At 41.0% G+C, this 24387-nt stretch overlaps 1 protein-coding gene across 1 annotated transcript in view; it reads right to left on the bottom strand.

Annotated features, from left to right (window-relative positions):
* Window positions 1-6433: 6433 nt before the first annotated feature.
* col5a2a (collagen, type V, alpha 2a) overlaps window positions 6434-24387 on the bottom strand; it is a 51063-nt gene continuing 33109 nt past the window's right edge. Inside the window, 44 exon segments of the mRNA XM_051959425.1 lie at window positions 6434-7396; window positions 8664-8906; window positions 9034-9215; window positions 11211-11520; window positions 12738-12845; window positions 13030-13083; window positions 14860-14967; window positions 15157-15210; window positions 15451-15558; window positions 15639-15692; window positions 15775-15882; window positions 16086-16193; window positions 16423-16584; window positions 17239-17292; window positions 17523-17576; window positions 17812-17919; window positions 18030-18083; window positions 18196-18249; window positions 18447-18500; window positions 18720-18773; window positions 18931-19038; window positions 19421-19519; window positions 19606-19650; window positions 19802-19836; window positions 19839-19854; window positions 19986-20039; window positions 20133-20186; window positions 20436-20489; window positions 20584-20682; window positions 20798-20851; window positions 20972-21070; window positions 21215-21268; window positions 21702-21809; window positions 21935-21988; window positions 22096-22194; window positions 22282-22326; window positions 22434-22532; window positions 22610-22663; window positions 22787-22822; window positions 23045-23098; window positions 23336-23369; window positions 23545-23609; window positions 23770-23823; window positions 23907-23960. Of these exon segments, the coding sequence (XP_051815385.1) occupies window positions 7250-7396; window positions 8664-8906; window positions 9034-9215; window positions 11211-11520; window positions 12738-12845; window positions 13030-13083; window positions 14860-14967; window positions 15157-15210; window positions 15451-15558; window positions 15639-15692; window positions 15775-15882; window positions 16086-16193; window positions 16423-16584; window positions 17239-17292; window positions 17523-17576; window positions 17812-17919; window positions 18030-18083; window positions 18196-18249; window positions 18447-18500; window positions 18720-18773; window positions 18931-19038; window positions 19421-19519; window positions 19606-19650; window positions 19802-19836; window positions 19839-19854; window positions 19986-20039; window positions 20133-20186; window positions 20436-20489; window positions 20584-20682; window positions 20798-20851; window positions 20972-21070; window positions 21215-21268; window positions 21702-21809; window positions 21935-21988; window positions 22096-22194; window positions 22282-22326; window positions 22434-22532; window positions 22610-22663; window positions 22787-22822; window positions 23045-23098; window positions 23336-23369; window positions 23545-23609; window positions 23770-23823; window positions 23907-23960 (3705 nt within the window). The 3' untranslated portion in view covers window positions 6434-7249.

The raw sequence follows: 24387 nt of genomic DNA, 5'->3' as shown, positions 1-24387 counted from the left end.
TATCTCAGCGCTTCAAAGCATTCAGTCAGGAAAATCATGCAGGCAAGATCTTTTATTGAAAATATTTCACCAACTATATAGACTACATAACAGTAAAGTGGATGTTTCTTTTCTTTGGGTTCTGGCACATGAAGGAATGGAAGGAAATGAAGCAGCAGATATATTGGCCAAACAATCAATGAAATCCAACACAGTAAATATTGAAATACCACTAAGTAAGGATGAAGTAAAATCTATCATTAAGAAACGTATGTATAAAATATGGCAGGAAAATTGGGACATCACAATCACAGGGAGACATTTATATACAACCACAAATCAAAAAGAGTGAAATACGGGGCAGGAACAGAAGAGAAGAAATTATCATAACACGGCTCAGGATAGGGCATACAGGGCTTAGCCAATCGTTAAATAAAATAGGGAAGCATCCGACAGGCCTGTGCTCAGAGTGTTCACAGTGAGAGACAGTTCAGCATGTGTTACTGGAGTGCAGTAGGTATAGGGAGGAACGAAAGAGGGTGATACAAATGTTGCAGAGAGATAAACAGGAGTTAACTTTAAGTAGTCTTTTAGGGAGTGCATTACAGGAAGTATTAGGTGTTCTAATGAATTATTTGAGGGCAACGGGGTTAGGAAATAGGATATAGTTTTTTTGGGGGGGGTTTCTGACCATCTCTTGACTCACATTCCTGTCCAGTAGGTGGCGGTAGATGCACCTAAAAGTTGGTTGCCAACCGCCAATAAAAAGAAAGAAAGAAAGAAAGTGGCCTTCTACCTGGACAGGTTTTGTTGGAGCTCATGCAACAAAGATTTTGGGTAACTGCACTTTAATATGAAAGGATGACACTGAATTAGAGTCTGTTTTAATGAGACTGAGTTCACATGTGTAGCTGTGTCATTAAATAGTAACTTATTTCTCAGAATTCACAGAGAAAAGTCTGAAATGTTTGCTAGGTTAGCATCCCACATGTTCTTTGGCTCAGCTAAAGCTAACTCTCTGCAGCTTCTGGATCTCTTGAGTTGCTTGTTAAAATATCTTGCTCGAGTTGCTGAAGCTCAGAAAGTCTGAGATGTTTGTTCAAAATCAGCTCATTCTCAAGTCTTATCTGAACTGTCCTCTTTTGTTTGAACTTTCCCTAAACTTAGGAGTTAATGACAGAGCAGCACATCCAGACGCTCTCATTTATGTAGAGATTAAACTTTAGTGTCATTCATTGATGTTAAAGTGCAGTTTTTCAGATGTTTGTTGCACATGCTCCGAACCAAACCAAACCAGGTGGAAGACGATGTGAAGAGAAGCTCCAGAGGATGAATATCACACATTTACGTTGGAAATAAATGTCTTTTAATTAGACATTGTCATGCAAAAGTTGGCTTTCCCTTTGATGTTCAAATCTTTGAGTGTTTTGTTGATGTTGATTTCTAAATTTCTTTTGACACTCGGCCCCAAAGATTAAAACCTTTTACGGCTCACAAGATGCAACAGTTCACACGTTATCAACTATCTTTCTGACTAAACTAAGATAAAAAGTGAAAACTGCCTGATTTTCATTTAGCAACAAACAAAGAGTTGTAGTATGGCCAAGCCCATTCATGGCTACAGTGATTTCTACAGAGTATAAGAGTGAAGTTACTGAATATTTGTGTAGTGTCTCTTTTCGCTGTTGCAGTGGTTTTGCTATGTGCAGACGGTCCCTGTTCACTCGTCACACAGCGCATAGACGCCAATGTTATTTCAGCAACTTTAAAGACAGCGACTTTTGATAAAATTGGCCTTGTTGCACATTGTCTAGCTTACAACGATTTGAAAGAGGTATCGTTTATGTTTTGACAACATATATCTCATGAGTTATTGATGCCGGAATCTGTGAATATCTTTCCAACTTTACCTAACTGAAAATAACCCGGTGTCCCAGCTCTCGTCTCTGTGGCACCACCACAAAAACGCGCCCCATAACCAGTAAAATCAAACTTTATGGCAGATAAAACAACGAAAATACACACGTCATAATATGTGTATGATAGTCCATGGATCCACTGACTGACTCTCCGCGAGATTCGTTGTAAACTAAACTAATGCACGTGTCCGAGTTTGCAAAGAACTAAAACTGGACTTAATTTACAGCAATTTAGGCTGTACAGTGGGCTGATTCATACGCCAATTGCCATGATTCATAATCTCAAATTATGTTTGTTTAGTTATTAAGCCTCCTTAGCTTCCTCATTAGCCTCCTTGCATTAGAAGGCTAATTAGCCTCCGGCCCGTGTCACCGGCTCGGCTCGTTAGGGTGCAAGCTAAGCAGTACCGTCTTTCATCCTTAAACTGTATATCAATTAAAACAGTACAATTTCATGAAATAAATAAATTACAAAAAGTTGGATGTGTTATTTACCTTACCTGTGACGCTGCCAGCCATCTTTGGCGCATGCGCGTTTGGAGCAATCGGTGTTCGATTACCTTCCCCTGTGACCTATGTGACGTCATTTCAGGGCTCTTCTACTCGTACCCATAAACTTGAATTTGTCCTCTCAGGGAAGACTTCGTAGTCGTAGAAATTAGAGTTGCACTCACAACTTGTAAGTTCATACTAGTAAAAACAATCCTAACCCTAAATGTATCAAACTCATGCATATGACAGCAGAATTTTGTGTACACATTTTTTATTAACATACAAATGTTTGACATTACGAATATGAATGGTTAGAATCATGGATGAATATTTTTGAAAGTAATCTTTCTCCATACACCTGTGGGTTCTTTAGAAATCCTGAACAAACTTACATTCTCTTCACTGACCTGTAAAGTTTGTGGAGATCAGAAGGTAACATTAGTTTGATCGATGCCTTCAATTACTAGTAGACTTTATCTGGAAAGCAGTTTTCTGAAATGAGCTCTTAGTAAATCTGTCCACACTCAAACCATGAACATAGAAAGAAGAAATTTTTGAAGAAACAACTTGATGTTTTCATTTTAGACTGGAAAATGCTTTCAGACCTTTATCTGTTTTTGCTGTTTTTGATCGTTTTATTATCTCTTCTGTTTAATTTGATCTTCTAAAGTCTAACTGGTGACTTTTCAAATGTTTTGTCTTCAGTTTGATTCTTCCTAAATGTTTGTTTTTGCTCTTTTCTCACCTTTCATTCTTTTCCAATGTCTGATTTGATTTTGAAATGTTTTGTCTTTTTAATGTTAAATTGTTTTTTCAAATGTTTCATCGGCTTGTTTGAAAAATTTCATTTTCTTTTCCAAAGTTAAATTTTTCGATTAAATCTTCAAGGTTTTTGTTTTTAAATGTTTTAAAACCTTTTAATGTTTAATTTTCTTTGTTTGCTTCATTGTATTTTCTGTTTAATTCCTATTTAAAGTTTTGTCTTTAAGATTTAATTTTCTAATTAAAAATTAAATTTTTAAATTGTTTTCTCTTTAAATGTTTAATGATCTAATTAATTTTTTGTATTTTTTAAATGTTTAGTTATTTAAAATATTCCATCTTTAATATTTAATATTTTTGTCTAAAAAATGTTTAATTTGTAGATATGTGTTTTGTATCTTCTATTTAATTATCTAATTAAATATTTTGTCTGTTTCATATAATTCAATTGTAGTTAATGTTTAATTTTCTTTTTAAATTTTATTGTATTAAATGTTGTTTTTCCTTTGATTTAATTGCTTTTTTAATGTAGTTTATTTCTTGAATCTTTTTTTCTGTCAAGAGTTTAACCCCAACCTTAAAAATGAAACAAACCCTAAAAACACAATGATAATACTTCTGCTGTCACAATCATGAGTTAGTCAGTTATTTAGTTTATCAGTTCACCTTTGTTTGTTTAGCACCTTTCACACAGATGACAAAACTACACAAGCAAAGAGAAAAAAAAACTATGATTAAAACTCAAAAACATTTAAAAAAAAAATACTTAACATGGTAATAACATCTGTTGTGTCCAGGGGATGGAGGGAGTTTATTGAAGTCTTCTTGGGCTCACACAGTAAATCATTTAAAATAGAAACTTGATATTCAGTCTAAGGAAACTGGAAACTACAGAGCGACAGAAGAATCAACAATATCTCCTGTTTTCTCCTTTAATGAGTCTTCTGGTGCTTTCAAACCAAAGAACTACAGACTCTTCACAACCTGCTCAAACTCTTGTACAGGACCTCACCACACAGGTCAAGAAGGTTTCCTTCTCATTTCTACTCTGAAGCTCACCTTCTCCTGCTCAAACTGCTGACAAATGTTTCTGCTGCTCTAAAGTCTGGTCTCCAGAACTTCCTAAAAACTCTCAAAGTCTCTTCTGCTGCAGGTTGCTTTGTAGAACTGTTACAGAAAACCTCACTAAACCACATGGAGGGGCCTCAAGATAGCCGTCCAAATGAAACCGTACAAAAACCAAACTGGCACAACCCAAACGCTAAACCCTGCAGCCTACCAGAGAACTTCTTTAAACAGAGAATCAGGACAGGAACTCTTACCTTCTGGAGTTTGTAAAGCTGTTGAGTTTTTAGAGTCACATGGAATGTTTTGACATTGAATAGTGAGTTTCGTGTCTGATTGTAATTCTGTTCAGTGAATGGATAATTTAAGTTATGAAGTTATGTTTTGTTTTTGCTTTAGCACTTTTTATTGTTTAGTTGGCTGATGTGGTCAAATTGAAGCTGTTGAGTGTGTGCATTAAAATCCTCTGAGACAAATGTTACAAAGTGGTTGCTGGAGTTATTTCAGTTATGCAGATATTTATGGAAAATCCTGAAATGTGTTGTGCACATCCAGCCACAGAACTTTCATCCATATTTTACATGAAGAACCATTTTCAATACTGCCTGCCCTTGCTCTGTTTTTTTTTTACTGATTTTTTTTTAAGCTCAATGTCTTTTTTATTATCCCTTAATGTTATCTCTATCATATGATTTTAACAGACAAAATGCTCTTAACTTACACCAGAATGCAGGAAATAGGATCAATAATTTTCAAAATTTTCTGGGGGAGGGCCCGCAGACCCCCTGTCAGCATCCCACACAAACCAAATCTCACTCTAAGGTCTGCTCACAAGTTGGCAGCCCTGGAGTTTGCATGTTATCTCTGTGCATGTGTGGGTTTTCTCCGGATACTCCAGCTTCCTCCCACAGTCCAAAAACAGCCCTGTGATAAACTGGTGACCTGTCCAGGGTGTCTCCTGCCTTCACCCCAAGTCAGCTGGGATAGACTCTTGCTCCCCTGCAACCTTAATGAGGATTAACCAGCTAATGAATGGATCTGTTTTGTCTTGTAAATTTAGCACTTTATTTCAAGCACTCAGGTACAGTGTTACAGATCATGGCTGGCTGTAGACTCTCAACCTAATTCTACAGTTTAATTTAGCAGATGCTTTTATCCAAAGCGAAGTACATCTGACAGTAGATACAACACAAGCAAGGATCTATTCAGGAAAAAACAACCTGGATAAGTGCCATAAAGCAAGTTTAAGTGTGAATGGTCATGTGTTATAGGCACGGTCTGATTTATAATGTTGATCAAGTGTCAGAAATACCATCTAAAACCACCTCATTCTGTCAGATTAGCATTTCTTTTTTTCCTGACAAATTAGTAAAACGTTGAAACACGTCGAGATAAAAACCTCACCTTTACTAATTTGTCGGGGGAAAAAAGAAATGCTAATCTGTCAGAAACGGTCTGCTCTGTTGCCGTCCTGATTCACCATCTACAGTTGTGCTCTGACATTGCTCAGGACTTTCATGTGTTGCTGGACCAATGATTTCACATCCTCTCCAGGCTGAAATGATTTTGCCGTGGTGCATAGGACCAAAAAGACCAAATGAACTCTTCTCAAACAAAAACAGGCAGAGAGAAGTGTTTTCAGTGTTTATTTTTCCAAAGGATGAAATGCATCTGCTTCCAGTGTCCCTTCATCCTCCTCTTCCTCCTCTTCTCTGCCTTTGGCGCGTACGCAGGCAGTGAAGCCTTGTAAAAAATGTACAAATCTAGAATAAATATGCTCAAATTTGAACCAAGTGGTTACAATAGAATCACTGAAGGCACCGTCGTGAATATTTAAAACACACTGCACTTCCATGAGGAACAGCTGTGTAACCGTGAACATTACTACCTAAACATGAGTTTGTGTGCAACATAAATGACCAACTTCCAGGACCTGACTACACCTGAATTAATATGACAAGAGCTTGGGGGGGATTAACAAGCATTTTGTTTAATTTGTTGCATAGCAAGAAATACAAAGCACACAGGCATTCACAGCCATCGTGTTCTATAAAACTGATTATAGAAGAAAGGATTTCAAGAGCATATAAGTCCAGGATACTGCAAAGGGGGAACTGACATGCATAAAAAAAATTCTGCGCTACCTATTACTGTACCATATTGACGTCGAAGGAAAAAAAAAAGTTACAAAATCACCACAGACCACTCAAACGACACCTCATTCATCTCTCCATCGTGGACAGAAAGATCTTTATTGGCATCCCCAAACCCTGCCCTGTACCACGCAGCCGTGACAAGTGCACAGGGATCACACTGCTACGTACAAAACAGCACCTGCGAAAAAGAAGATTTACATGTCGTGTCGTCGCGTTCTCAGTTTTTGTCGGTGACGAGGTAGCTAACACTGAGCAATCGACGGTCTCAGTGTGTCTCTGGTGTTCTGCGAGGTCGGTACAGAGTTTAGAAATGACCACATACAGACATCGGTTCATCAACACTGTCTTGATAAAAAACAAAAAATACCTGCACCGGTGAACGCATCAGCGGCTGATTCCTCAATAGCACCACAATGATGTTTTATATTCAAACATTTAAGACTTAAAAAAAAATGAAAGAGAACAGACAAATCTGTAAAAATGACTAGTGGCGGGACATTTAATCAGTGGAACTGTTCTGGGCTTATGAACAGCAGTTATATTTTAAAGCTTTTATATTCTTTGGTAACATTTTGTGAAATAACATTAAAGGAAAAGAGCTTTGGAGCTCAAAATGCATGAAGCTTAAAGTCAAACATACACAAGACGACAAAGGAATGGTTCTGATCTTTACCAATTTCTTTTTTTTATGTAGATTCCAAACATTCATACTAACTTACAAATCTTCGGTGTCTTGAACTGGGTTGAAAGGCACAATAAATATCTTGCCACAGGGCCCGAATAGTCCTCAGTACTCGTATGTACAACGTGGCTGATCGCGTCAGCTGTCAGTTCAACAGTCTCAGGATTCTCCTCCGCGCATCCCTGCTGACGACTTTACAAGAAGCACACGGGCCCGATATCAACGCCGAACTCTTGATCTGAGCCACCAATGTCCACAGGGGCAATGTCCACAATGGGAAGTCTTGCTGTTTTCTGTGTCCTGTACTCAAACGTTGTCTTGCCCCAGTTGCCATTCGCTTGCTGTGAAAGAGAGACAAGTGGAGGGTCAGAGATGTTTTTGTTCTCTTTTATATGAAGTAGTTTGCACAGCAGTAGTTTACCGTGTCCAGGTGAGACGTAAGGATTGATCTCATCTGGACACCGACTTTAGAAATTAGTTTTGTTTCCATAGAAGCTTTGAACAATCGCCACTGGTTTTAAGTACGGTACCGTTCAAAAGTTTGGTGTCACTGAGAATTGTCCTTATTTTTGAGAGAAAAGCTTTTTTTCATGAAGATAGCATTAAATTGATCAGAAATCTAGTCTAGACATTGTTAATGTGATAAATGACTTTTGTAGCTGATTTTTAATGGAATGTCTACATAGGGGTACAATCCAAAAACATGCTGAGGTGAATAGGTAATTCTAAATTGTCCATACGTGTGAATATGAGTGTGATTGTTTGTTCCTATGTGCAGCCCTGTGATAGACTGCTGACCAGGGTGTCCAAAGTCATAGTATAGATAATGGATGGATGAATTTATGGACCTGAATGATTTTTTACTTCCAAATTCACCTCTTCAAAATCACAGTGACTCAAATTCAGAATGAGGCTTGTAGGAAGCCAAGGAGAAACACTCCGTTCTGTCAGTAATGCCATTTGTGTTTGCAAGATTTGCTCCAGTGTGTAGAACTTGGTGGCATCTGGCAGTGAGGTTGCAGGTTAAAACCAGCTGAATACTGCCTCACCAGTCTTGTAGGAGAATCTAGGGCGGCCATTGTTCAACATAAGAATGTGAAAGGTTTTGGTTTGTCCATTGTGCAACATGGCGGGTTCCTTGAATAGGGTTCTGCTCCTTATGTGGACATGAGGAGCTGCTCAAAGAACTGGTACTCTTTTAGCTCCACCACCACCACAAGGAAATATCAGTCTGCTAAATGTTTACCACTGCTGTTCGGTTCTGAGTGGGTAAAGTACCATAAGTTTATAAGGGGTTTTTTAACCTGTAAACAGCAGCAAAAACTGTACTGATGCACGCAAAAGAGGCAGAATACTAACAGTAAAGTTATGCACTATAAAACCCAAATAATGAGCTGAAAGATGCTTATAGTATGAGCAGGAATGCGTCGTTTGGCTACTATTAGGCACCACTTGATGTATAGAAGTACTGATTGGAGCATAATTAGAACATAGTGAACGCTAACCTGTTGTTGGTTTTGGCCATTTCATGGGATTCATTGAAAATGAGACAAATGTAGAATAATGTTAGCCTTACAGCAGAGCTACAGCTGAAATATTGTGACTTACTGAGCAGGTATCCTCCACCACTGTGTATCTGAAGCGGTTGTTTCCCTCTGCTTTGAGGTCCAGGTCGTTGGAACCTTTGAGGATCACAGCTTTCTTGTAGTTGCCCGTCTTCTCGTCCTTATAGCCCACAGAGTTCTTGCAGTGGTAGGTGATGGTCTGAGACGCCTCTTTGGAGAGCAGGCGTATGAAGGTCATCTGCACTGTGACAGAGTTTGCCGGCTGGTCTTTGTTGCCATAAGTGAACTAGAAACACAAATACAGTCAGTAAATGCAGGAATGCTGCGCGGACATAAAATGAAGTTGTTATTTTGGGTTAATTCTTCGCAGCGCATCTGCTTCTCTCTCACACATATCACTGCAATGTGCTCACATGTGTTCCGCCGTTCATGTCGGCTCCAAACCACACAGGTTTGTTCCTGGAAGAGCTCCACCACACTTTACGAGGTATGCTGGATGGGTTGGCAGAGATGCAGGTCTCTCCGGTGTCCATGTTGCAGTGCACTTTGATGGCATCCTCTGCACTGCCCTGGTTTGGATCCACCCAGTACTCGCCTGCAAACAGCAACAAACTCATCAGGTTGGGGAAGGACTCTAAAGTTTGGTAGCAGACGCCTTTAGCCACAGAGCTGAGTTCTTCTATACGCTACATTTGAAAAGTTTGGAGTCACCCAGGCAATTTCGTGTTTTCCATGAAAACTCTTCACTAACTTAACCCTTGTGCAGCTAACTTAGCTACACAAGGGTTTTCTAATCATCACTTAGCCTTTCAACACCATTAGCTAACACAATGTAGCATTAGAACACAGGAGTGATGGTTGCTGGAAATGTTCCTCTGCACCCCTATGTAGGTATTCCATTACCACTTTAACAATGCCAAGACTGTATTTATGACTAATTTCATGTTATCGTCACTGAAAAAATAGGGACATTTCTAAGTGACCCCAAAAATTTGAATGAAAATGTATCTGCAGTGGAAAAGTTACATACAAGCAGTTGTAGTTCACAGTTCAGATGCATTTTGTCTCCTTAATATTTTCATGATGATAGAAAAACAAGCCAGAACATATATTAGAGCAAGACATATCTGCCATTCTGTGTGTGCTCTTCCACTATTCCATTCAGCTCAACAAAATCAAAGTATCACAAATCTCTTTAAATGTGGAACTGACAGTTTAGAGTAGCATGAAACTGTCCAATATCAACCTCTCTGGTACACAGGCAGCAGATTTGTGGCAAATTTGTGGTTGATTTTCAGCAGATAATAGTTTGCCTAAAATGCTGGCAGAAGTTTATCAGTGTTGCATAACAATGGCAAACATTCAGCAACATTCTGGGACCAATGGGAATACTGGCCAACATGCCGACTGGTGGTTTGCCTGCAGTGGTAAACTTTTAGAAACCCTCTGGTAACAACTTCGCCGGTAGTGCAGATTGGTGCAAATCAGACTTGTGGCAAACTTGCAGTAGATCTTCATGCATGTGATTGGGTGCTGCTGTTGTAAATACTTAGTAATTGTATACATTCTGTTAATTTAACTTTTTTTTTCTAGATGATGAATTCATTTCTGTTTGTCTCTGCCTTTCACTGAACCAAATCTGAGGCTTTTGAATGTCTTAAATTATGCTACGACTTTTATTTACCATTTCATATTACTTTTTTATTCTTTATGTAACACTTTTAATTATTTTATTGTTTTACGTAAAGTACTTTAAAATTCCTTGCTGTTGAAATGTCCTGTACAGAAAGATTTCCCTTGCCTATAGTCTTCTCGTGGCCACATTGTGTATTTTTGTCTATGACTTTATTGGCCTTCTGCTCAGATGTTTGCAATCATCCTGCATCTTCTAAAGAACAATACTGTGTGCTGTGGATTGCACCATGAAGGAGGCTGGTTGTGCCTCCACATGTGGGTTGTAGTAGTATTTGGTATTCTCTGTGGTAGAATTTCATCACTGAATAGACATCTGAAGGCTTTTTAACTTTTCTTTCTTTTTTCTTTTCTTTTTTTGCCAGGAGAGTTTCTCAGATCTTTTTGTTTCTAAACTTGTGGTGAACTAATGGACTTTTAACTTTGTCAGAAGGCTTTGCAGCAGTATTTATGTAGTGTTTTTTTTTAATAGTATGTTTGATTTTCTTGGTGCTTTCATGGTGGTGCAGTGGTTTGCACCGTCACAAGAACGATGGGAGTCGGTCCTGCTGGTTGGCTGTTGTTTCTGTCACTGCTTAGGCTTCTCAGGGTTCCTCCCACAGTCCAAAGACTTGCATTGTGGGTAAAATGGTGACTCTAAAGTGACCAGAGGTGTGAATGTGAGCATGAATAGTTGCTTGTCTTCAACCTTTCCAGCTGGGACAAACTCCAGCCCCATTGAGATCCTCTGAAGGATAAAATGGGTAAAGCTAATGGATTTTCCACAAGGTTAGCCAGATGTTTGCCACAAACCTAGTTCACATGCCAACAAGACATTGCTGCAAATTTGCAACAACATTGCCAAAATAATGTACAACTATTTGCCAGAAGCCCAAAGTTTTTGCGAGGGCTCACTCACCGCTCTTCTTCATGGGGTAGCATCTCTTGAGGTCGTCGCAGGTCCTGGCAGGATGCTTCCTGCTGCCATCTGGGCTCTTCATGCTGTCGATCTGGCTGCTGAGGGCCTTCAGGGTGGCCTGAACGCCGGGGTCGATGGGCACTATGGTGGAGGAGTTGCTGTTGGGCCGAGCCTCGTCCTCACTGAACTCAGGAGGAGGAGGAGGTCCAGAGTCGTAATCCTGAGGGCCACCGAACAGGTCATCCATAGCCGCCATGGGAGGTCCTGGAGGACCGGGAGGACCTGGGGGTCCAGGTTCTCCTGGAGGGCCCTGTGGATTTAGGAATAGTCAGGTTTTTAATTTTGTATCGATGTAGAGTTTTTTTATTTATTTGCTGGTATAAACAGATGAAGATAAGACACTTAAAGCTGCTGTCCGGAGTTTGAATCGCAGCGTCTCCCAAAACGCTGTTGGTCCCACCGTCCCTCCCTCTGATTTCGCCCCTTTATTTGTGCACGCGTGCAGTACATGAGAGAAGTGCCTGGAGTGCTGCAGCATACGGCCTGTTTTGCTGTTTTCCCCTCTTCTGCATTTAGTACATTTAGTAAATAATAAAGGAATTACGTTAGAATGCTGAATTGAGTCTAACTTGTCCTAATACCAAAATAACATGAATCTGCTAGGACTAACGAGTAAAGTTTCAATATGTGATTACACTCGTGTATCCCTCTCGATGACGTTGTTTATCAAACTTAGTGCATTTACGCGTGTATATGTGTTAGATTGTTTATTTATTTCTATCTAGAGTTCAGAATTGCATGACTCCTCTGACGAAGAGTATGTCCCAGACGCCCCAACATTTTCCTCCAGAGGTCGGGCATCTAAACGAAGCCGCCAGGCGGGCTATGGAGGCCGTGGTCAGGGAGCGACGCGAGCACCCCGACCACGGCATCTAAACGAAGGCGTCAGCCGGGCTATGGAGGCCGTGGTCGGGGAGCGACGCGAGCACCCCGAGCCAAAAAACGTCCTGCAGTCTCTTGGCCTGACAAGCCGTGGGATTGGTAACTTTTCTGGAAGTTGCTGAGCCCTGATGCTCTCTCCTCCACAAGCAAAACAAATGTGCGCGCGGTTGCGTAGTGCGTAGCTCGCCCACCTCTGCATGGGCTTGCTTGCTGTGTGCGTAACCGTTGATTGACAGCATGACAAAGCTGAAGCTCGAACTTGATTGGTCGGCAGCAACCGGCGCTTTTTGGAATAACATGGGGGTCTATGAGAGGAAGGCAGAGCTCAGGAATAAATTTTCATATCGCGTTATACTAACTTTATATTATAGTATCGAACTAGACTAACACATTTAAGCTTTGTTAAAAAATGATACATAAATTGAAAACAAACGGAAACTCCGGACAGCAGCTTTAAAACAGTCCTTCCCTCCATGCTTCACAAACATCTGTTGAAAAGCTGTTCAGCAGTGTAACGGACGGTTTGATGTGGCTGTTAGCAGCAGCACTTCATGAGTTCTCTCTGTATGTATAAAGAGACAATACCTCTGGTCCAATTTCTCCACTGAGTCCACGAGTTCCTGGAGGTCCCATCGGTCCCGGCTGTCCCATGTATCCTTCCTTTCCATGAGGTCCAATAGGTCCAGGAGGCCCCTGAAACATATCCCAGAAAACACTTGTAAACTGCTAGCCTCAGAATAGTAAAATTAATCTCAAAATGATATCTGGCATAGATAAATATGTAGTAAGTTAGCTAAATTACAAACTATGTCTTATCACAGAGGAAAAATGGAAGCAATGTTTTCCTCCTGAAACTAAATGTAACTGCAGCATTTACCCTCGGGCCGCTTGGTCCAACGATTCCTGGAGCTCCCTGCTCACCAGTCGTACCCTGAAAGCAAGAAATGAATAATAATTAATCTCCTGGGTGCACTTCATGGAAGCGACTTGTCAAAGGATGCTCAAACAGGACGCCTCACAGCTCTGTTTCTCCGTTGTTCAGATGCACCTTTGGAAAGAAAAGCCACGTTTTGGAAAGAGGTGACAAAAACTTGTTTTCTCGGTTAGCTTCTTATTGTCAGTGAAAGGGCCCTGAGGGACTGAAAAATGGGATTAGTTCCTTTGTTAATTTGTAACTTTTTGTTTTTCTCTGAGTGGAGTTTTTTGTGTTCTACTTGTGTCTTGCGGGGATCATGAAATTGCTTTTTCCACATTTCTAAGACATGCGGGTTTGGTCAGTTCACATCTCTGACTTAGCCAGGATTGACTGCCAGCCTGTCCAGAATTTACCTGCCTCTCACCTGGTGTCACCTGGGTTAAAACCCACCTCCCAGCTCTGTCAAGCCCTCAGTAATTTGCAGGTATGGTTATGGTTAGAGTTGAATTTTCTCACTGGTCTAATCTAGGTGGAGCTCAGTTTAAAAAACATGTCCCGTGTCTTTATGCATGTATGGGTGATGTTAGCTGAGTTTTGAAGGATAGCTTAACAAAAAAAAAAAGGTTCTTAAACTAGTGGTGAAAGGAATATTAATGTCCTGTACTTGTAGAATTACTAATACCACTCTACGATGTAAAAGCACTGCATTCAAAACCAAACTTAAGTAAAAGTATTTAAATATAATCAGCAAGCAAACTATCAAAAAAATAGAAGTGCTGATGGCACAGTGCTTCTTGATTAATATTACTATTGCATTATTGTGACTGTTGCATGTTGAAGTTGTAGATGTTAAAGGTTGAGCTCATTTTAACTACATTACATACTGTTGCCTTTTTTAGTCTACATCACGGTGTCATATTCTGTTAGATCATCATGTTGGATTTTTTTTTTTACATGTTCTAACAAATCCAAGAGGAAGTAGTGGCTAAATTGTTTATGTAGCTTAAGAAGTAGAAGAATGTTCTCAACCCATAATAGAATATTTAAACTCACAAGTAAATACAGTGATGTTAAAAGTACAATATTTAGCTCTGACATGTTAAGTCTAAGTATAAATATGAAGTTACATTAAATGGACATACTGGAGTAAAGTAAAAGTACCTCAGATTTGTAGTTAAGTGCAGTACTTGAGTACTTTGATACATTCAAACACTGTAACTGATTTTTCTGTCTATATTGGCTATTAAGAAATCCCCTGCTCCTGTGGCATCAGCAGAAATGGCGAGGGATTAAATTTACTATCTTCATTCCGTGCAAAAAACGTATTCCAAAGTTGTTTTTTTTTCTGAAGTGAATGTAGGTCTAGTGGGGTCACAGCAGCTTTGATAAATCCAAACCATGTCTTCTGTCTGAGTTACCTGGAGATGAGATCTGAGCTTTTAAACTATCACAGTACAGAAACAATGGAAGTATTAATACATTGAGATCATAAAGCTGATGTGTTGGATGATCTAGGGGCCTCTCCTCACACACTGTTACATTCTCACACAGTGAATGAGGCAACAAGGTAGAAGCCTATTGTGATGCTCTACATTAAAAGAACTTATTCCATGTTAAGGGAAAGCACGGGAACTTCTGGTAACTGCCTAATTGCATTTGCATTTCAGAACACGGCTTGTTAGGTGCATCTGAATAATGGAGGAACACTGTAACTGTACATGTTGATTCTGAGATGAACCAGAAAAAAAGAGTTTTAACATGATCAAATCACTGAGTGTCTCTTTAACTTACTGGAGGCCCAGGAAGACCCTGTAAACCAGTGAAGCCTCTGTGTCCCTTCTGTCCTCTCTCTCCATGATCACCCAGGTCACCCTTATCTCCTCTTGGTCCTTGGGGTCCCTGAATAAGGAATAATCACACACATTTCATGATTATTACCTTGAAAGAGAGATAAGAGTTTTGTACAGTGATTCTGCACTGACACCATGTAAGCGTGTCTGAAAAGGTCATTTAGTTTTATAAATGCAACTTAATATATGTCAGCACCTAAGCCAGGGTATTTCACATGACTTCAACACGGCGACTCACCACTAATCCTCTCTTTCCAGCTGAACCAGGTGGACCTGACGGTCCTCTTGAGCCCTGCAAATGAACAGAGTAATTAGAAAGGCCTCAGGGAACACAGAGCTCTGCCAACACTGAGAGACTCTCCAGCCTCTTATACACATCATTCCTTCGACGTTCTGTTAAGGATTGAAATCAGGTCTACTCCCAGAATGTCCTCATGTGTCCTCAGCACATGTTAATACATCCTGCAGATGGACAAAAGGATAAACAAACGAGCACAGAACAGAAACTTCTAGAGGGTGATGAACTACTTACAGACTCTCCTCTCCTTCCAGCATCACCTGGTGCACCAACAGGACCAGGAGGTCCAGGAAGTCCCTGAGGACCAATCAGGCCCTCAGGACCAGAATCTCCTCGGTCTCCCTGCAAGTTTAAAGCTTGTCAGTCACTTGCAAAATATAAAGCAACACTGAGCGAACATTCTGATTTCCCTCATGTCTTACCCTTTGTCCAAGAACACCATCCTTTCCTGGGGGGCCATCAGACCCTGCTGGACCCTGAGGAGCAGACAAAGAAAACATCAAGACAGCTGTGGTACTGTAACGTGGGAACCACAAACTACTGAAATCATGCACTTACATCAGGACCAGGATCACCACGAGGTCCGTTAGCACCAGGTACACCCACTGGACCTGGTGGGCCTTTGTCTCCAGTTGGTCCTGTGGACCCCTGTTTTCCTGGTGGACCCTAAAAATCAAAAACAGGCACCTGATCATACAACTGAACACACACAAATACCAAATATATACTGTAGAAGTAGTGAAATAAAACGTCCTGTGGACTGATCAGTGAGGCAGTCAGGGTCTTAATATGATTTATGATCTAACTGCAGCTTAAACACGACATGAAGCAGCTGTGAAAAATAGAAAGAGGATTCTAGTGATACATACCGCTGGTCCTGGGAGACCTGGCATCCCACGCTCTCCTCTCTGACCAGGAAGACCCACAATGCCTCTCTGCCCTGTAGTTCCAGCTGGGCCTGGAGGTCCATCAGGACCCTAGAGCCAACAACACCACACACAGAAAACTTGGACTAAATACTCATTGAACACCAGACAGAACAACCATTCAGCTTATTTCAAATCAGTGTGTGTTGAAAAACAATTTATATATTCTGTTATTATTAAACTGTGTGCTGTGAAGAATTTACAAAAAGGAAGTTATTGTTGAACTAAGGGATCTCGCTCTTCTAGAAAAACTACTGTATATACAGTAACATCAGTGTACCGTGGGGCCGTCCTCTCCAGAGTCCCCTTTGTCTCCGGGGCTTCCTGGTGGTCCTGGAGGTCCACGCTCGCCTTGTCTTCCAGGGGCTCCATGATCTCCACGAAGTCCTAGAGGTCCTTCTTTTCCTGGGGGTCCCAGGGGTCCAGGTTCTCCAACTGGACCCTATTAGGAGTGATAATATAGAAATATGTAGTTCAAAGCATGTTCAAACAACTTGTTCATGCTGCGCCACCGCATTTGAAAGCATGTATGCATGTTCCAAGCAGCCATTGCAGACCAGGCCTATCACAGCATAAAGCACGTCTGAACGTTGGGTCGTCTGTTCAGGAACGTTAAAAAATGCTGACACATGGAAAATAAGTTTTTGTTCTATGATCCAACAAACCCCAGCGAAACTTGAAAGACCAGTGAGGCCTGAAAGTCCAAATATTTTACATACAGTACTTATCAGTACAATCTGTACAGTTTAGACCGGTTGTATGATTAATTACAGATGCACAGGGGCTGTAAAACTGTTATTTGAGACAAACCGTTATGAATGATACTATTTAAAAACGAGATGGAGAAAAACTAAACATGGTTTTTATTTGCTTAAAAACAGCAGTTATTCTCAATATTTACACTTAAATCACCATTTTCCATAAAAAGACAATTTTAGCTGTAAATCAGATTCTCTTACTGTAACTTTAAGGTAATTTTATCCCCTTCTGGTAATATGTTAGACTTTAGAGAACCTTACAGTTTTACATGTTTAAGGCAAACATTTCTTTCTGGGACCCTCATTATGCTTTCATACAAATTCCAGACAGTACTTACAGTTGGGCCTGGAGGTCCAACTCTTCCTGCAGATCCAGGGAAGCCGGTGGGGCCCTGCGAGCAGAACAATCCTCAGATACAGTTCTCCTAATTGTATACCAATATTCAACATTTACACTGACATAAGAGAATACAGTATTTTGAAATAAACACAGTTGGTGTTTAACTCTGAATAGGATAGATGGAGTAATCAGGAATGCTACTTTTCCTGGGATTATAAAATCATTCTTTCTTCATCTAATTTCACATAGTAGCAACACTTCTGTACTATGAAATCATCTTACTGGAGCACCCTGCGTTCCTCTTCCTCCTTTCAGTCCAGCAACACCAACAGGCCCCTAAAGTAAACAAACAAGTCATTAGAAAATCATTTGTCAGCAACACATTGCAGAATATGAACATTAGCTTTGTTGGACCTCCGAAGACATGTATTCAAAAAAAAAAAAAAAACTTTTGCAGGAATTTATACACAAAAACTTCCCAAACACATAAATTAAACTTACAAACACATCCAGTGAGACTGGTAACAATACAACATGAGTGACTGCACTAAAATGCATCTTTGTTACTCACAGGAGGTCCGTGGGCACCGGCCAAGCCCTGCGGTCCTGGAGACCCTGCATCTCCTTTCTGCCCTTGCTCTCCAGGCTCGCCCTTGACTCCAGGTTGGCCATCAGGACCCTGTAAAGTGCCCGTGGCATTTGCATGAATAGTTTCCTTCTTTCACCTCCAGGGGCATCAATATGAGTAACAAAAATATTCAGAAGACAGGAGTGTTCAGATCTACTTACAGGAGGTCCAGCAAATCCAACAGCACCAATCGGGCCAGGGTCACCTCTCGCTCCCTGCAATAATAATAATAATGATAATAATAATGTATTGATATATTGTAGCACAATAAAGATGATCATAGTGCATTTAATGGCCAAGACAAAAATACTGGTTGGGTCTACGTACATGCATTCCTCTGGATCCTGGAGGTCCAGATGGTCCTTTAGGTCCAGGTTCTCCCTGCAAAGAAGTTACACGAGTTCCCCTTCACTGAGAATGTGTTGTTGCATAAATCAAGACTTTTTATCTTTGTTAATGCAGTATGAGTCAAAGACTGTCCTTCACAGCATAGCGGGCATCCTAAGAACCTTGCATGTCTGTAATGTGAATATCGGCCTTTAAACGTGTGTTAGAAAAAAAAAAAAAGAAGACTCTACCTTCTCACCGCTGGGTCCAGCAGGTCCTAGTGGGCCGACAGGACCCGGAGTTCCCTGTTAAGAGTAAAGAAGTCAGACTGGGGATTCCCACAAACCGCTGTTGCTCATTGTTAACAGTATCTTGCACAGTCATGCCAGTGGACACAATTCTTGGAACAAGTTGTGACAGACTTGCCTGATTACATCATCAGCTACAGTTTATTTTAGCCTTGCAAGTGTAAATTTAACTTCTTGCTAAATGTGTTTGCAGCAAGGCAAACATTCTTTACTTACTCTTGCACCATCATTTCCAGGTGTACCTTCTGATCCTTTCTCACCAAGTGCTCCCTGAAAAGAGACAGCAATGAAAAAAAGTGAGTTTACTGTTAAAGCAGAGATCAGAGTTGCAATCATTTAGCCAATAAATTGATTAACTTGACTGGCATCCTACAAAATCTTACAAAAGCACAAGTCAGGATTTCTGAAAAGATGTTGACAAACTTACTCTGTCACCTTTAGGCCCAGGAGGCCCAGATATGCCTCTCTCTCCCGGCATTCCCTGAAGACCTGGAGGACCCACATCACCGAGAGCACCAGGAGGACCAGGACTACCCTTTAGGGAAAGCATCAAGGTTATCCAGATTTGCCCAAATCTGTCCACACTTTTGCTGTGCGTATACACAGATCCAACAGCACCAACCATGGCATTAAAACCATGTCCAATCTCATTACAGTGCAAGGTTCTGCATGTACAATATGGCCATCAACACTAAATGTGTTGATCTGGCCACCAAATTCCCCAGATCCTAAACCTGGTCCATTAAGGTCATACTGCATAACCCCACAAAACCAAAAAGATCCACCGCCAATGTTTAGAGGCCCTTGTCCCAGTGATTCAGAGCTGTTTTAGCACCACAAGGGAGAACTTCACAATATTATACATATGGTTTTAATGCTGTGGCTAATCACTGCAGGTCATGTCAGTGAAATAGTACCTTTGGCCCATCTGGACCAGGTGCACCAGGAATTCCTTTAGGTCCCTGCAGACCAGTTGGACCCAGCTCTCCTCTCTCACCAGGAATTCCACGCTCTCCCTAGAGAATAGATACCATCAGTCAATTCTTCAATAGTCAGCGTCGCTATCCATCTTACTCTGATGAAATCGAAGCAGTTCACCAACCCTTGGTCCGATTTGACCCACAGAACCGAGCTCTCCAGGAATACCCTGAAAGAAAAAGAAACTGCTGCGTTAACCCTGTTGGGTGCTATGTGACAGCTCTGTTTAAATAAAATAAATCATGTTAGAAGAGAGAACAAGGCTAAACCTAATACATGATGTAGCTAAAAACAGCATTACTACATTTTGTTGAACTCACCAGGTCACCTGGTTTTCCAGGTTCTCCAGGGGGCCTTGATTTCCGGGCAAACCCTACGAGCACAAACGAAAAATCAGACATGACTTCCATATCACAGCCCCCTTGTTCTCTCACATTTATCCAACTCTGGAAACTGTGTTACAACTTTCACACATTTAACTACCAGCCAAAAGCAATTACACACCTGGAATCCATTTACACCTGGAGGTCCCTGCTCTCCTCTGTCTCCTGCAACACCCTTTGAGATGAAACAATCATTTCATTTGTAATGGCAATAAAAAAAAAAAAGGTGTGCGTAGATTGTGATATTAAAGAGAAATGGGATGCTTACAGGTGGACCAGGGGGGCCTGCAGGGCCAACCTCTCCATCTTTTCCCGGAGGACCCTGAAGACAAAATGATAGTTAACAGTCCTGCACATTAGACATCTGGATGAGACGCGTTGTTTGCTCTCCTAAAGGTGAGTGGGAGTATTAGGTAATGTTGAATTACTCAATTACCTAACTAATGACTTCTGCTGTAAAGTCCATCATGCAGTAAAAGACCAATGAACACAATGCAGACTTGGTTGCACAAATAGTACCTCAAAAAAGTTTGTATGTTTTTTTTTTTTGCATGCTAAACACAGTACTCACTCTTTGACCTGGCACTCCTGCAGATCCCTGTTCACCTGTCTTTCCTGGGTCACCCTTTGAGAGAAGATCATAAATTGAATTAGAAATGGAACAGAGATTGAAAGGACTGTTCTATTAATGCACAGTTTTGAGCATGTTTTCAGCTTACATTAAAGCCTTTAGGGCCTGGTACTCCCATGGTTCCTGCTGGCCCTCTGTTTCCAATGGACCCTGCAGGGCCTGGACGACCATCTTCACCTGGAGCCCCCTTAATAAGAAGCACATCATACTTTGTTTCAACCAACACTGATGATATATCAGAATCATTAAGAAAGCTTGTCGTAATTGTAATTTGTATATCCAGTATTTAATGTGTGACCTACCAGTGGTCCTGGCTTGCCCTCTGCCCCCTGGACTCCAGGGGTACCGGTAAGACCCTGGGGAAAAGAAGTGATGAAACTATGAAAATTGGAAATCTAGGAGCTAGAAATAGATATTCAGATGTGGTAAAGGAGTTAAAAGAAAATGTAGCTCAAAATGCTAAGCTTTTGTGTTACCCTTGCACCTGGTAGACCAGGTTCTCCTGTACGCCCTGGGTCTCCTACAGAACCTTTTGGCCCTGATGGGCCAGATATGCCACGATCTCCTTGAGCACCCTTTCAATAAAAAAATAGAGAATTATTCCCTCAGACTGTTGAATAAAACATCACAAGCCAAAGTCTTTACATCAAAACTTGAATCATTACTACTAAGTACAGCAAAGTGATTTCCAAGAACAGTAAGTATAAAATATAGTCTACCTTTGGTCCTGGCAGCCCATCAGCACCAGGGAACCCTCTGTTTCCAGGAGATCCCTAAAAAACAGATGACTGAGATTCTTACTCCATTCACAGATATACAACTGCATTAAATCAGATGACTGTAGTAAAGAGATTAGAGATAATCTACAGGATAACTTGGTGCTAACTTTCAGACTACGGCAGGAAGCCAGAGCACCAGGATGAAACAACACAGACTTGAGGAGGACCCAGACAGGCAGGTGGACCTTCCTGCTGTGAGTCAACAGTGCTCATCATCGTATTTGCCACTATCCTTGAGTAAATATATTCCCTGCATAAACAGGAGCATTTCCAATTTCATACACTGATATGTCAAAAGCAATTCATGGCCTCCCTCCCAAAAATGATTAATTCTCAGGACTGAATTCATTACAGAGCTGACCCCTGTCCTGACCTTGCAACTCTGTGTTGGATGAATGTTACGATAGGAAACAGAATGCTGACTCACTCTCTCACCGACGGGACCAGGAGGACCAACAGAGCCTGGGTCTCCACGCTGTCCTCGCTTTCCTTCCTCACCCTGAGGTCCTATCACTCCCTGGGAGCCTGGTGGACCCTAGGAAGTTAACACACAAGCCAGAATACATACTGAAGCCAGCAGACATGTTTTACCTGCTACCTTTCTTCACTTAAATGTTTTTGTCTAATGATGAACATCATTTTGACTTTTTTGAATCTTACAGGTTCTCCTTTGGGTCCAGCTTCTCCTTTGAATCCTGCGACACCAACATCTCCCTTTGAGGCAAAAACGCAGAAATGTGAACCTTCTCCACATGAAACCTCTGTTTAGCAAGGATTTTAAAGTATTCCGGCAATTCAGTTAAAACTTAGAGTCAGTTTACCAGTTGTCCTTTGATACCAGGCTGACCGGTGCTTCCCTGAGGTCCTGGAGGGCCAGGAGGTCCAGAATGGCCACCTGGACCTTGTGGGCCGAGATTACCCTGTAAAGAGTTAACCATGTATTTGTGACCTCAGTGCATTCAAACATTAATGGAGAATTTGCCTGAAATGCATAAATGTGTACATACCACTGGTCCTTTGGTACCTGGACCTCCATCTGTACCCATGGCTCCCTTTGAACAGAAAAATTGTCAAATTAGATCATCAGATAAATACAGGGAGCTATTCTGAAGTATGTGTTGTCTGTGACACTTAGGTGAAAGTAAAGTCAAAAATGTACCCTGATGCCAACAGGTCCAGGTCGGCCCAGGTGACCGGTCTCTCCTCTCTGTCCCTGTGGGCCCTCTGGACCGCGGACGCCTGTGGGGCCAGGTTGTCCCTGAAGAAGACAATCATCAAGTACAATTACTGACACTGACGCATCTGACAACACTGACGGTGTTTTGCTGTACTCACCTTCATTCCTGGGGTTCCTGGATATCCAGGTGGGCCGTTGAGACCTAGTGGACCCTGTAGTGACAATAACATATTATTGTATGTTGTATGATGTTATTCCGTATGTCATGTTGATTGCTGAAGCATACAGTACATCCACAGAAGTAAAACACTGTAAATGCTGACTTACCATTGGACCAGTTTCCCGACATTACCAGGTGAACCACGTTTACCCTAAGAAACAAAACTGTATCAATTTGATCATAAATCATGAACTACCTAAAGTCTGTTCATGTTTTTTTTTCCTTACCACACTTAGGCCAAAAATACTCATAGTGAACATTATACACATACATTAAAATACAGCTAATTACAACTTCCGCATTTTTGACATTACTCAAAAAAATAATGATTGTGGTAACAGATGTTGCTGCTATATAGTGTTATCATCCTTACTGCTATACCACCGGGTCCAGACCGCCCTCTCTCTCCCGGCATCCCAGCAGGACCCTGTGATTCACAGACAGTGATAAATTACAGCTGTGGCATCTCTTTAAAGTTAGGACATTCAGAGAGTTATTTAGAGTATCCTGGATATAGATCGGCTAAGATAAGATGAAAGCAAAATCAGAAAGGACACAGAAGCCCAACCAACTGTATCATCTGTGTGGGTAACTCCAGGCAGTTTATGAGTGTCACATTCTCAAAGCATTTTCTGGCTCTATAAAATAAGCAACTGAATCTTACCATGGGTCCAGGTCCTCCCATGGGACCAGAGGCCCTGTGCACCCTAGAAAACCACAGAAGATGTGTTTAATTACAGTAAGGTAGCACATCACAAGATGTTTAACAGGCTTTTTAGCAAAGCACGCAAGTAAGCCAAATGGAGATTCGCTCAGATAATCAAGTGAGCAAACTAACAGACAGATTTGAAAATGACAAGTGTTTTATTTGACTTCTCTCATACCTTGGATCCAACAGCTCCAGTTTCACCTTTCTGGCCAATTATTCCACCATGACCCTGTTAACAACACAGAATAAAACAGTTAAACCCTCTGAGCTGAGTGTACAAAAACAGACAAAAAGTGCTAAATTTGACTTTAAAAAATCCCTTTATAAAAGTGACCATCCACAGATGGTTATTTTATCACATCTAATTGTTTTACAGAATTTATACTCACCCTGTGGCCCTTCAGGCCAGGAGGCCCGGGTGTTCCAGGAAAACCTCGAGGCCCCTAAAATAGGTGACATCATGAGTTATGTCTACTGAAGATTCACAGACAAGAATCTTTATTAGGTTTTGAGTTAGAGAAGCTTATGATGATCCAGGGAATCCAACTTCTCCACTATTTCCTGGTTTGCCTGATTCTCCCTGTGTGAAAACATGAAATTACACATGACAAAAGTTTCACAGTAACCGGTGAAATAAATGCCAAAAATTATACATAGATTTCTTCTTGTGGGTTTTGTGTTGCTCAGGGAGCTCCTATGACATACTCTATTTAGCGCTCTGGATGCAAGGTAACCCCATTCTGATTGTTTTGTGCATAAGGTGTTATGTATCAAGATGTTAGTTTTACACAGTGACAGTGTTAGAAACCAAATGATTTCATCCTCCTGACTGTGAGTGCACTATCTGTCACCATGCACTGTAATTATCAAGAGGCTCAAGGATTTTCCATTTCATAATATGCTGAATGCAGCCAATGTTGTCCAAACTGTCAAAAATACTCATTTATAAATATAGATTTATGCTCAACTGTTCAGGACTTATGTTTCTTTCATAAACGTTCTCATAG

The sequence above is a fragment of the Acanthochromis polyacanthus genome, chromosome 14 (assembly GCF_021347895.1).
Source record: "Acanthochromis polyacanthus isolate Apoly-LR-REF ecotype Palm Island chromosome 14, KAUST_Apoly_ChrSc, whole genome shotgun sequence".
Classification (NCBI taxonomy): domain Eukaryota; kingdom Metazoa; phylum Chordata; class Actinopteri; family Pomacentridae; genus Acanthochromis; species Acanthochromis polyacanthus.
This window is presented reverse-complemented; position numbering and strand designations above follow the sequence as displayed.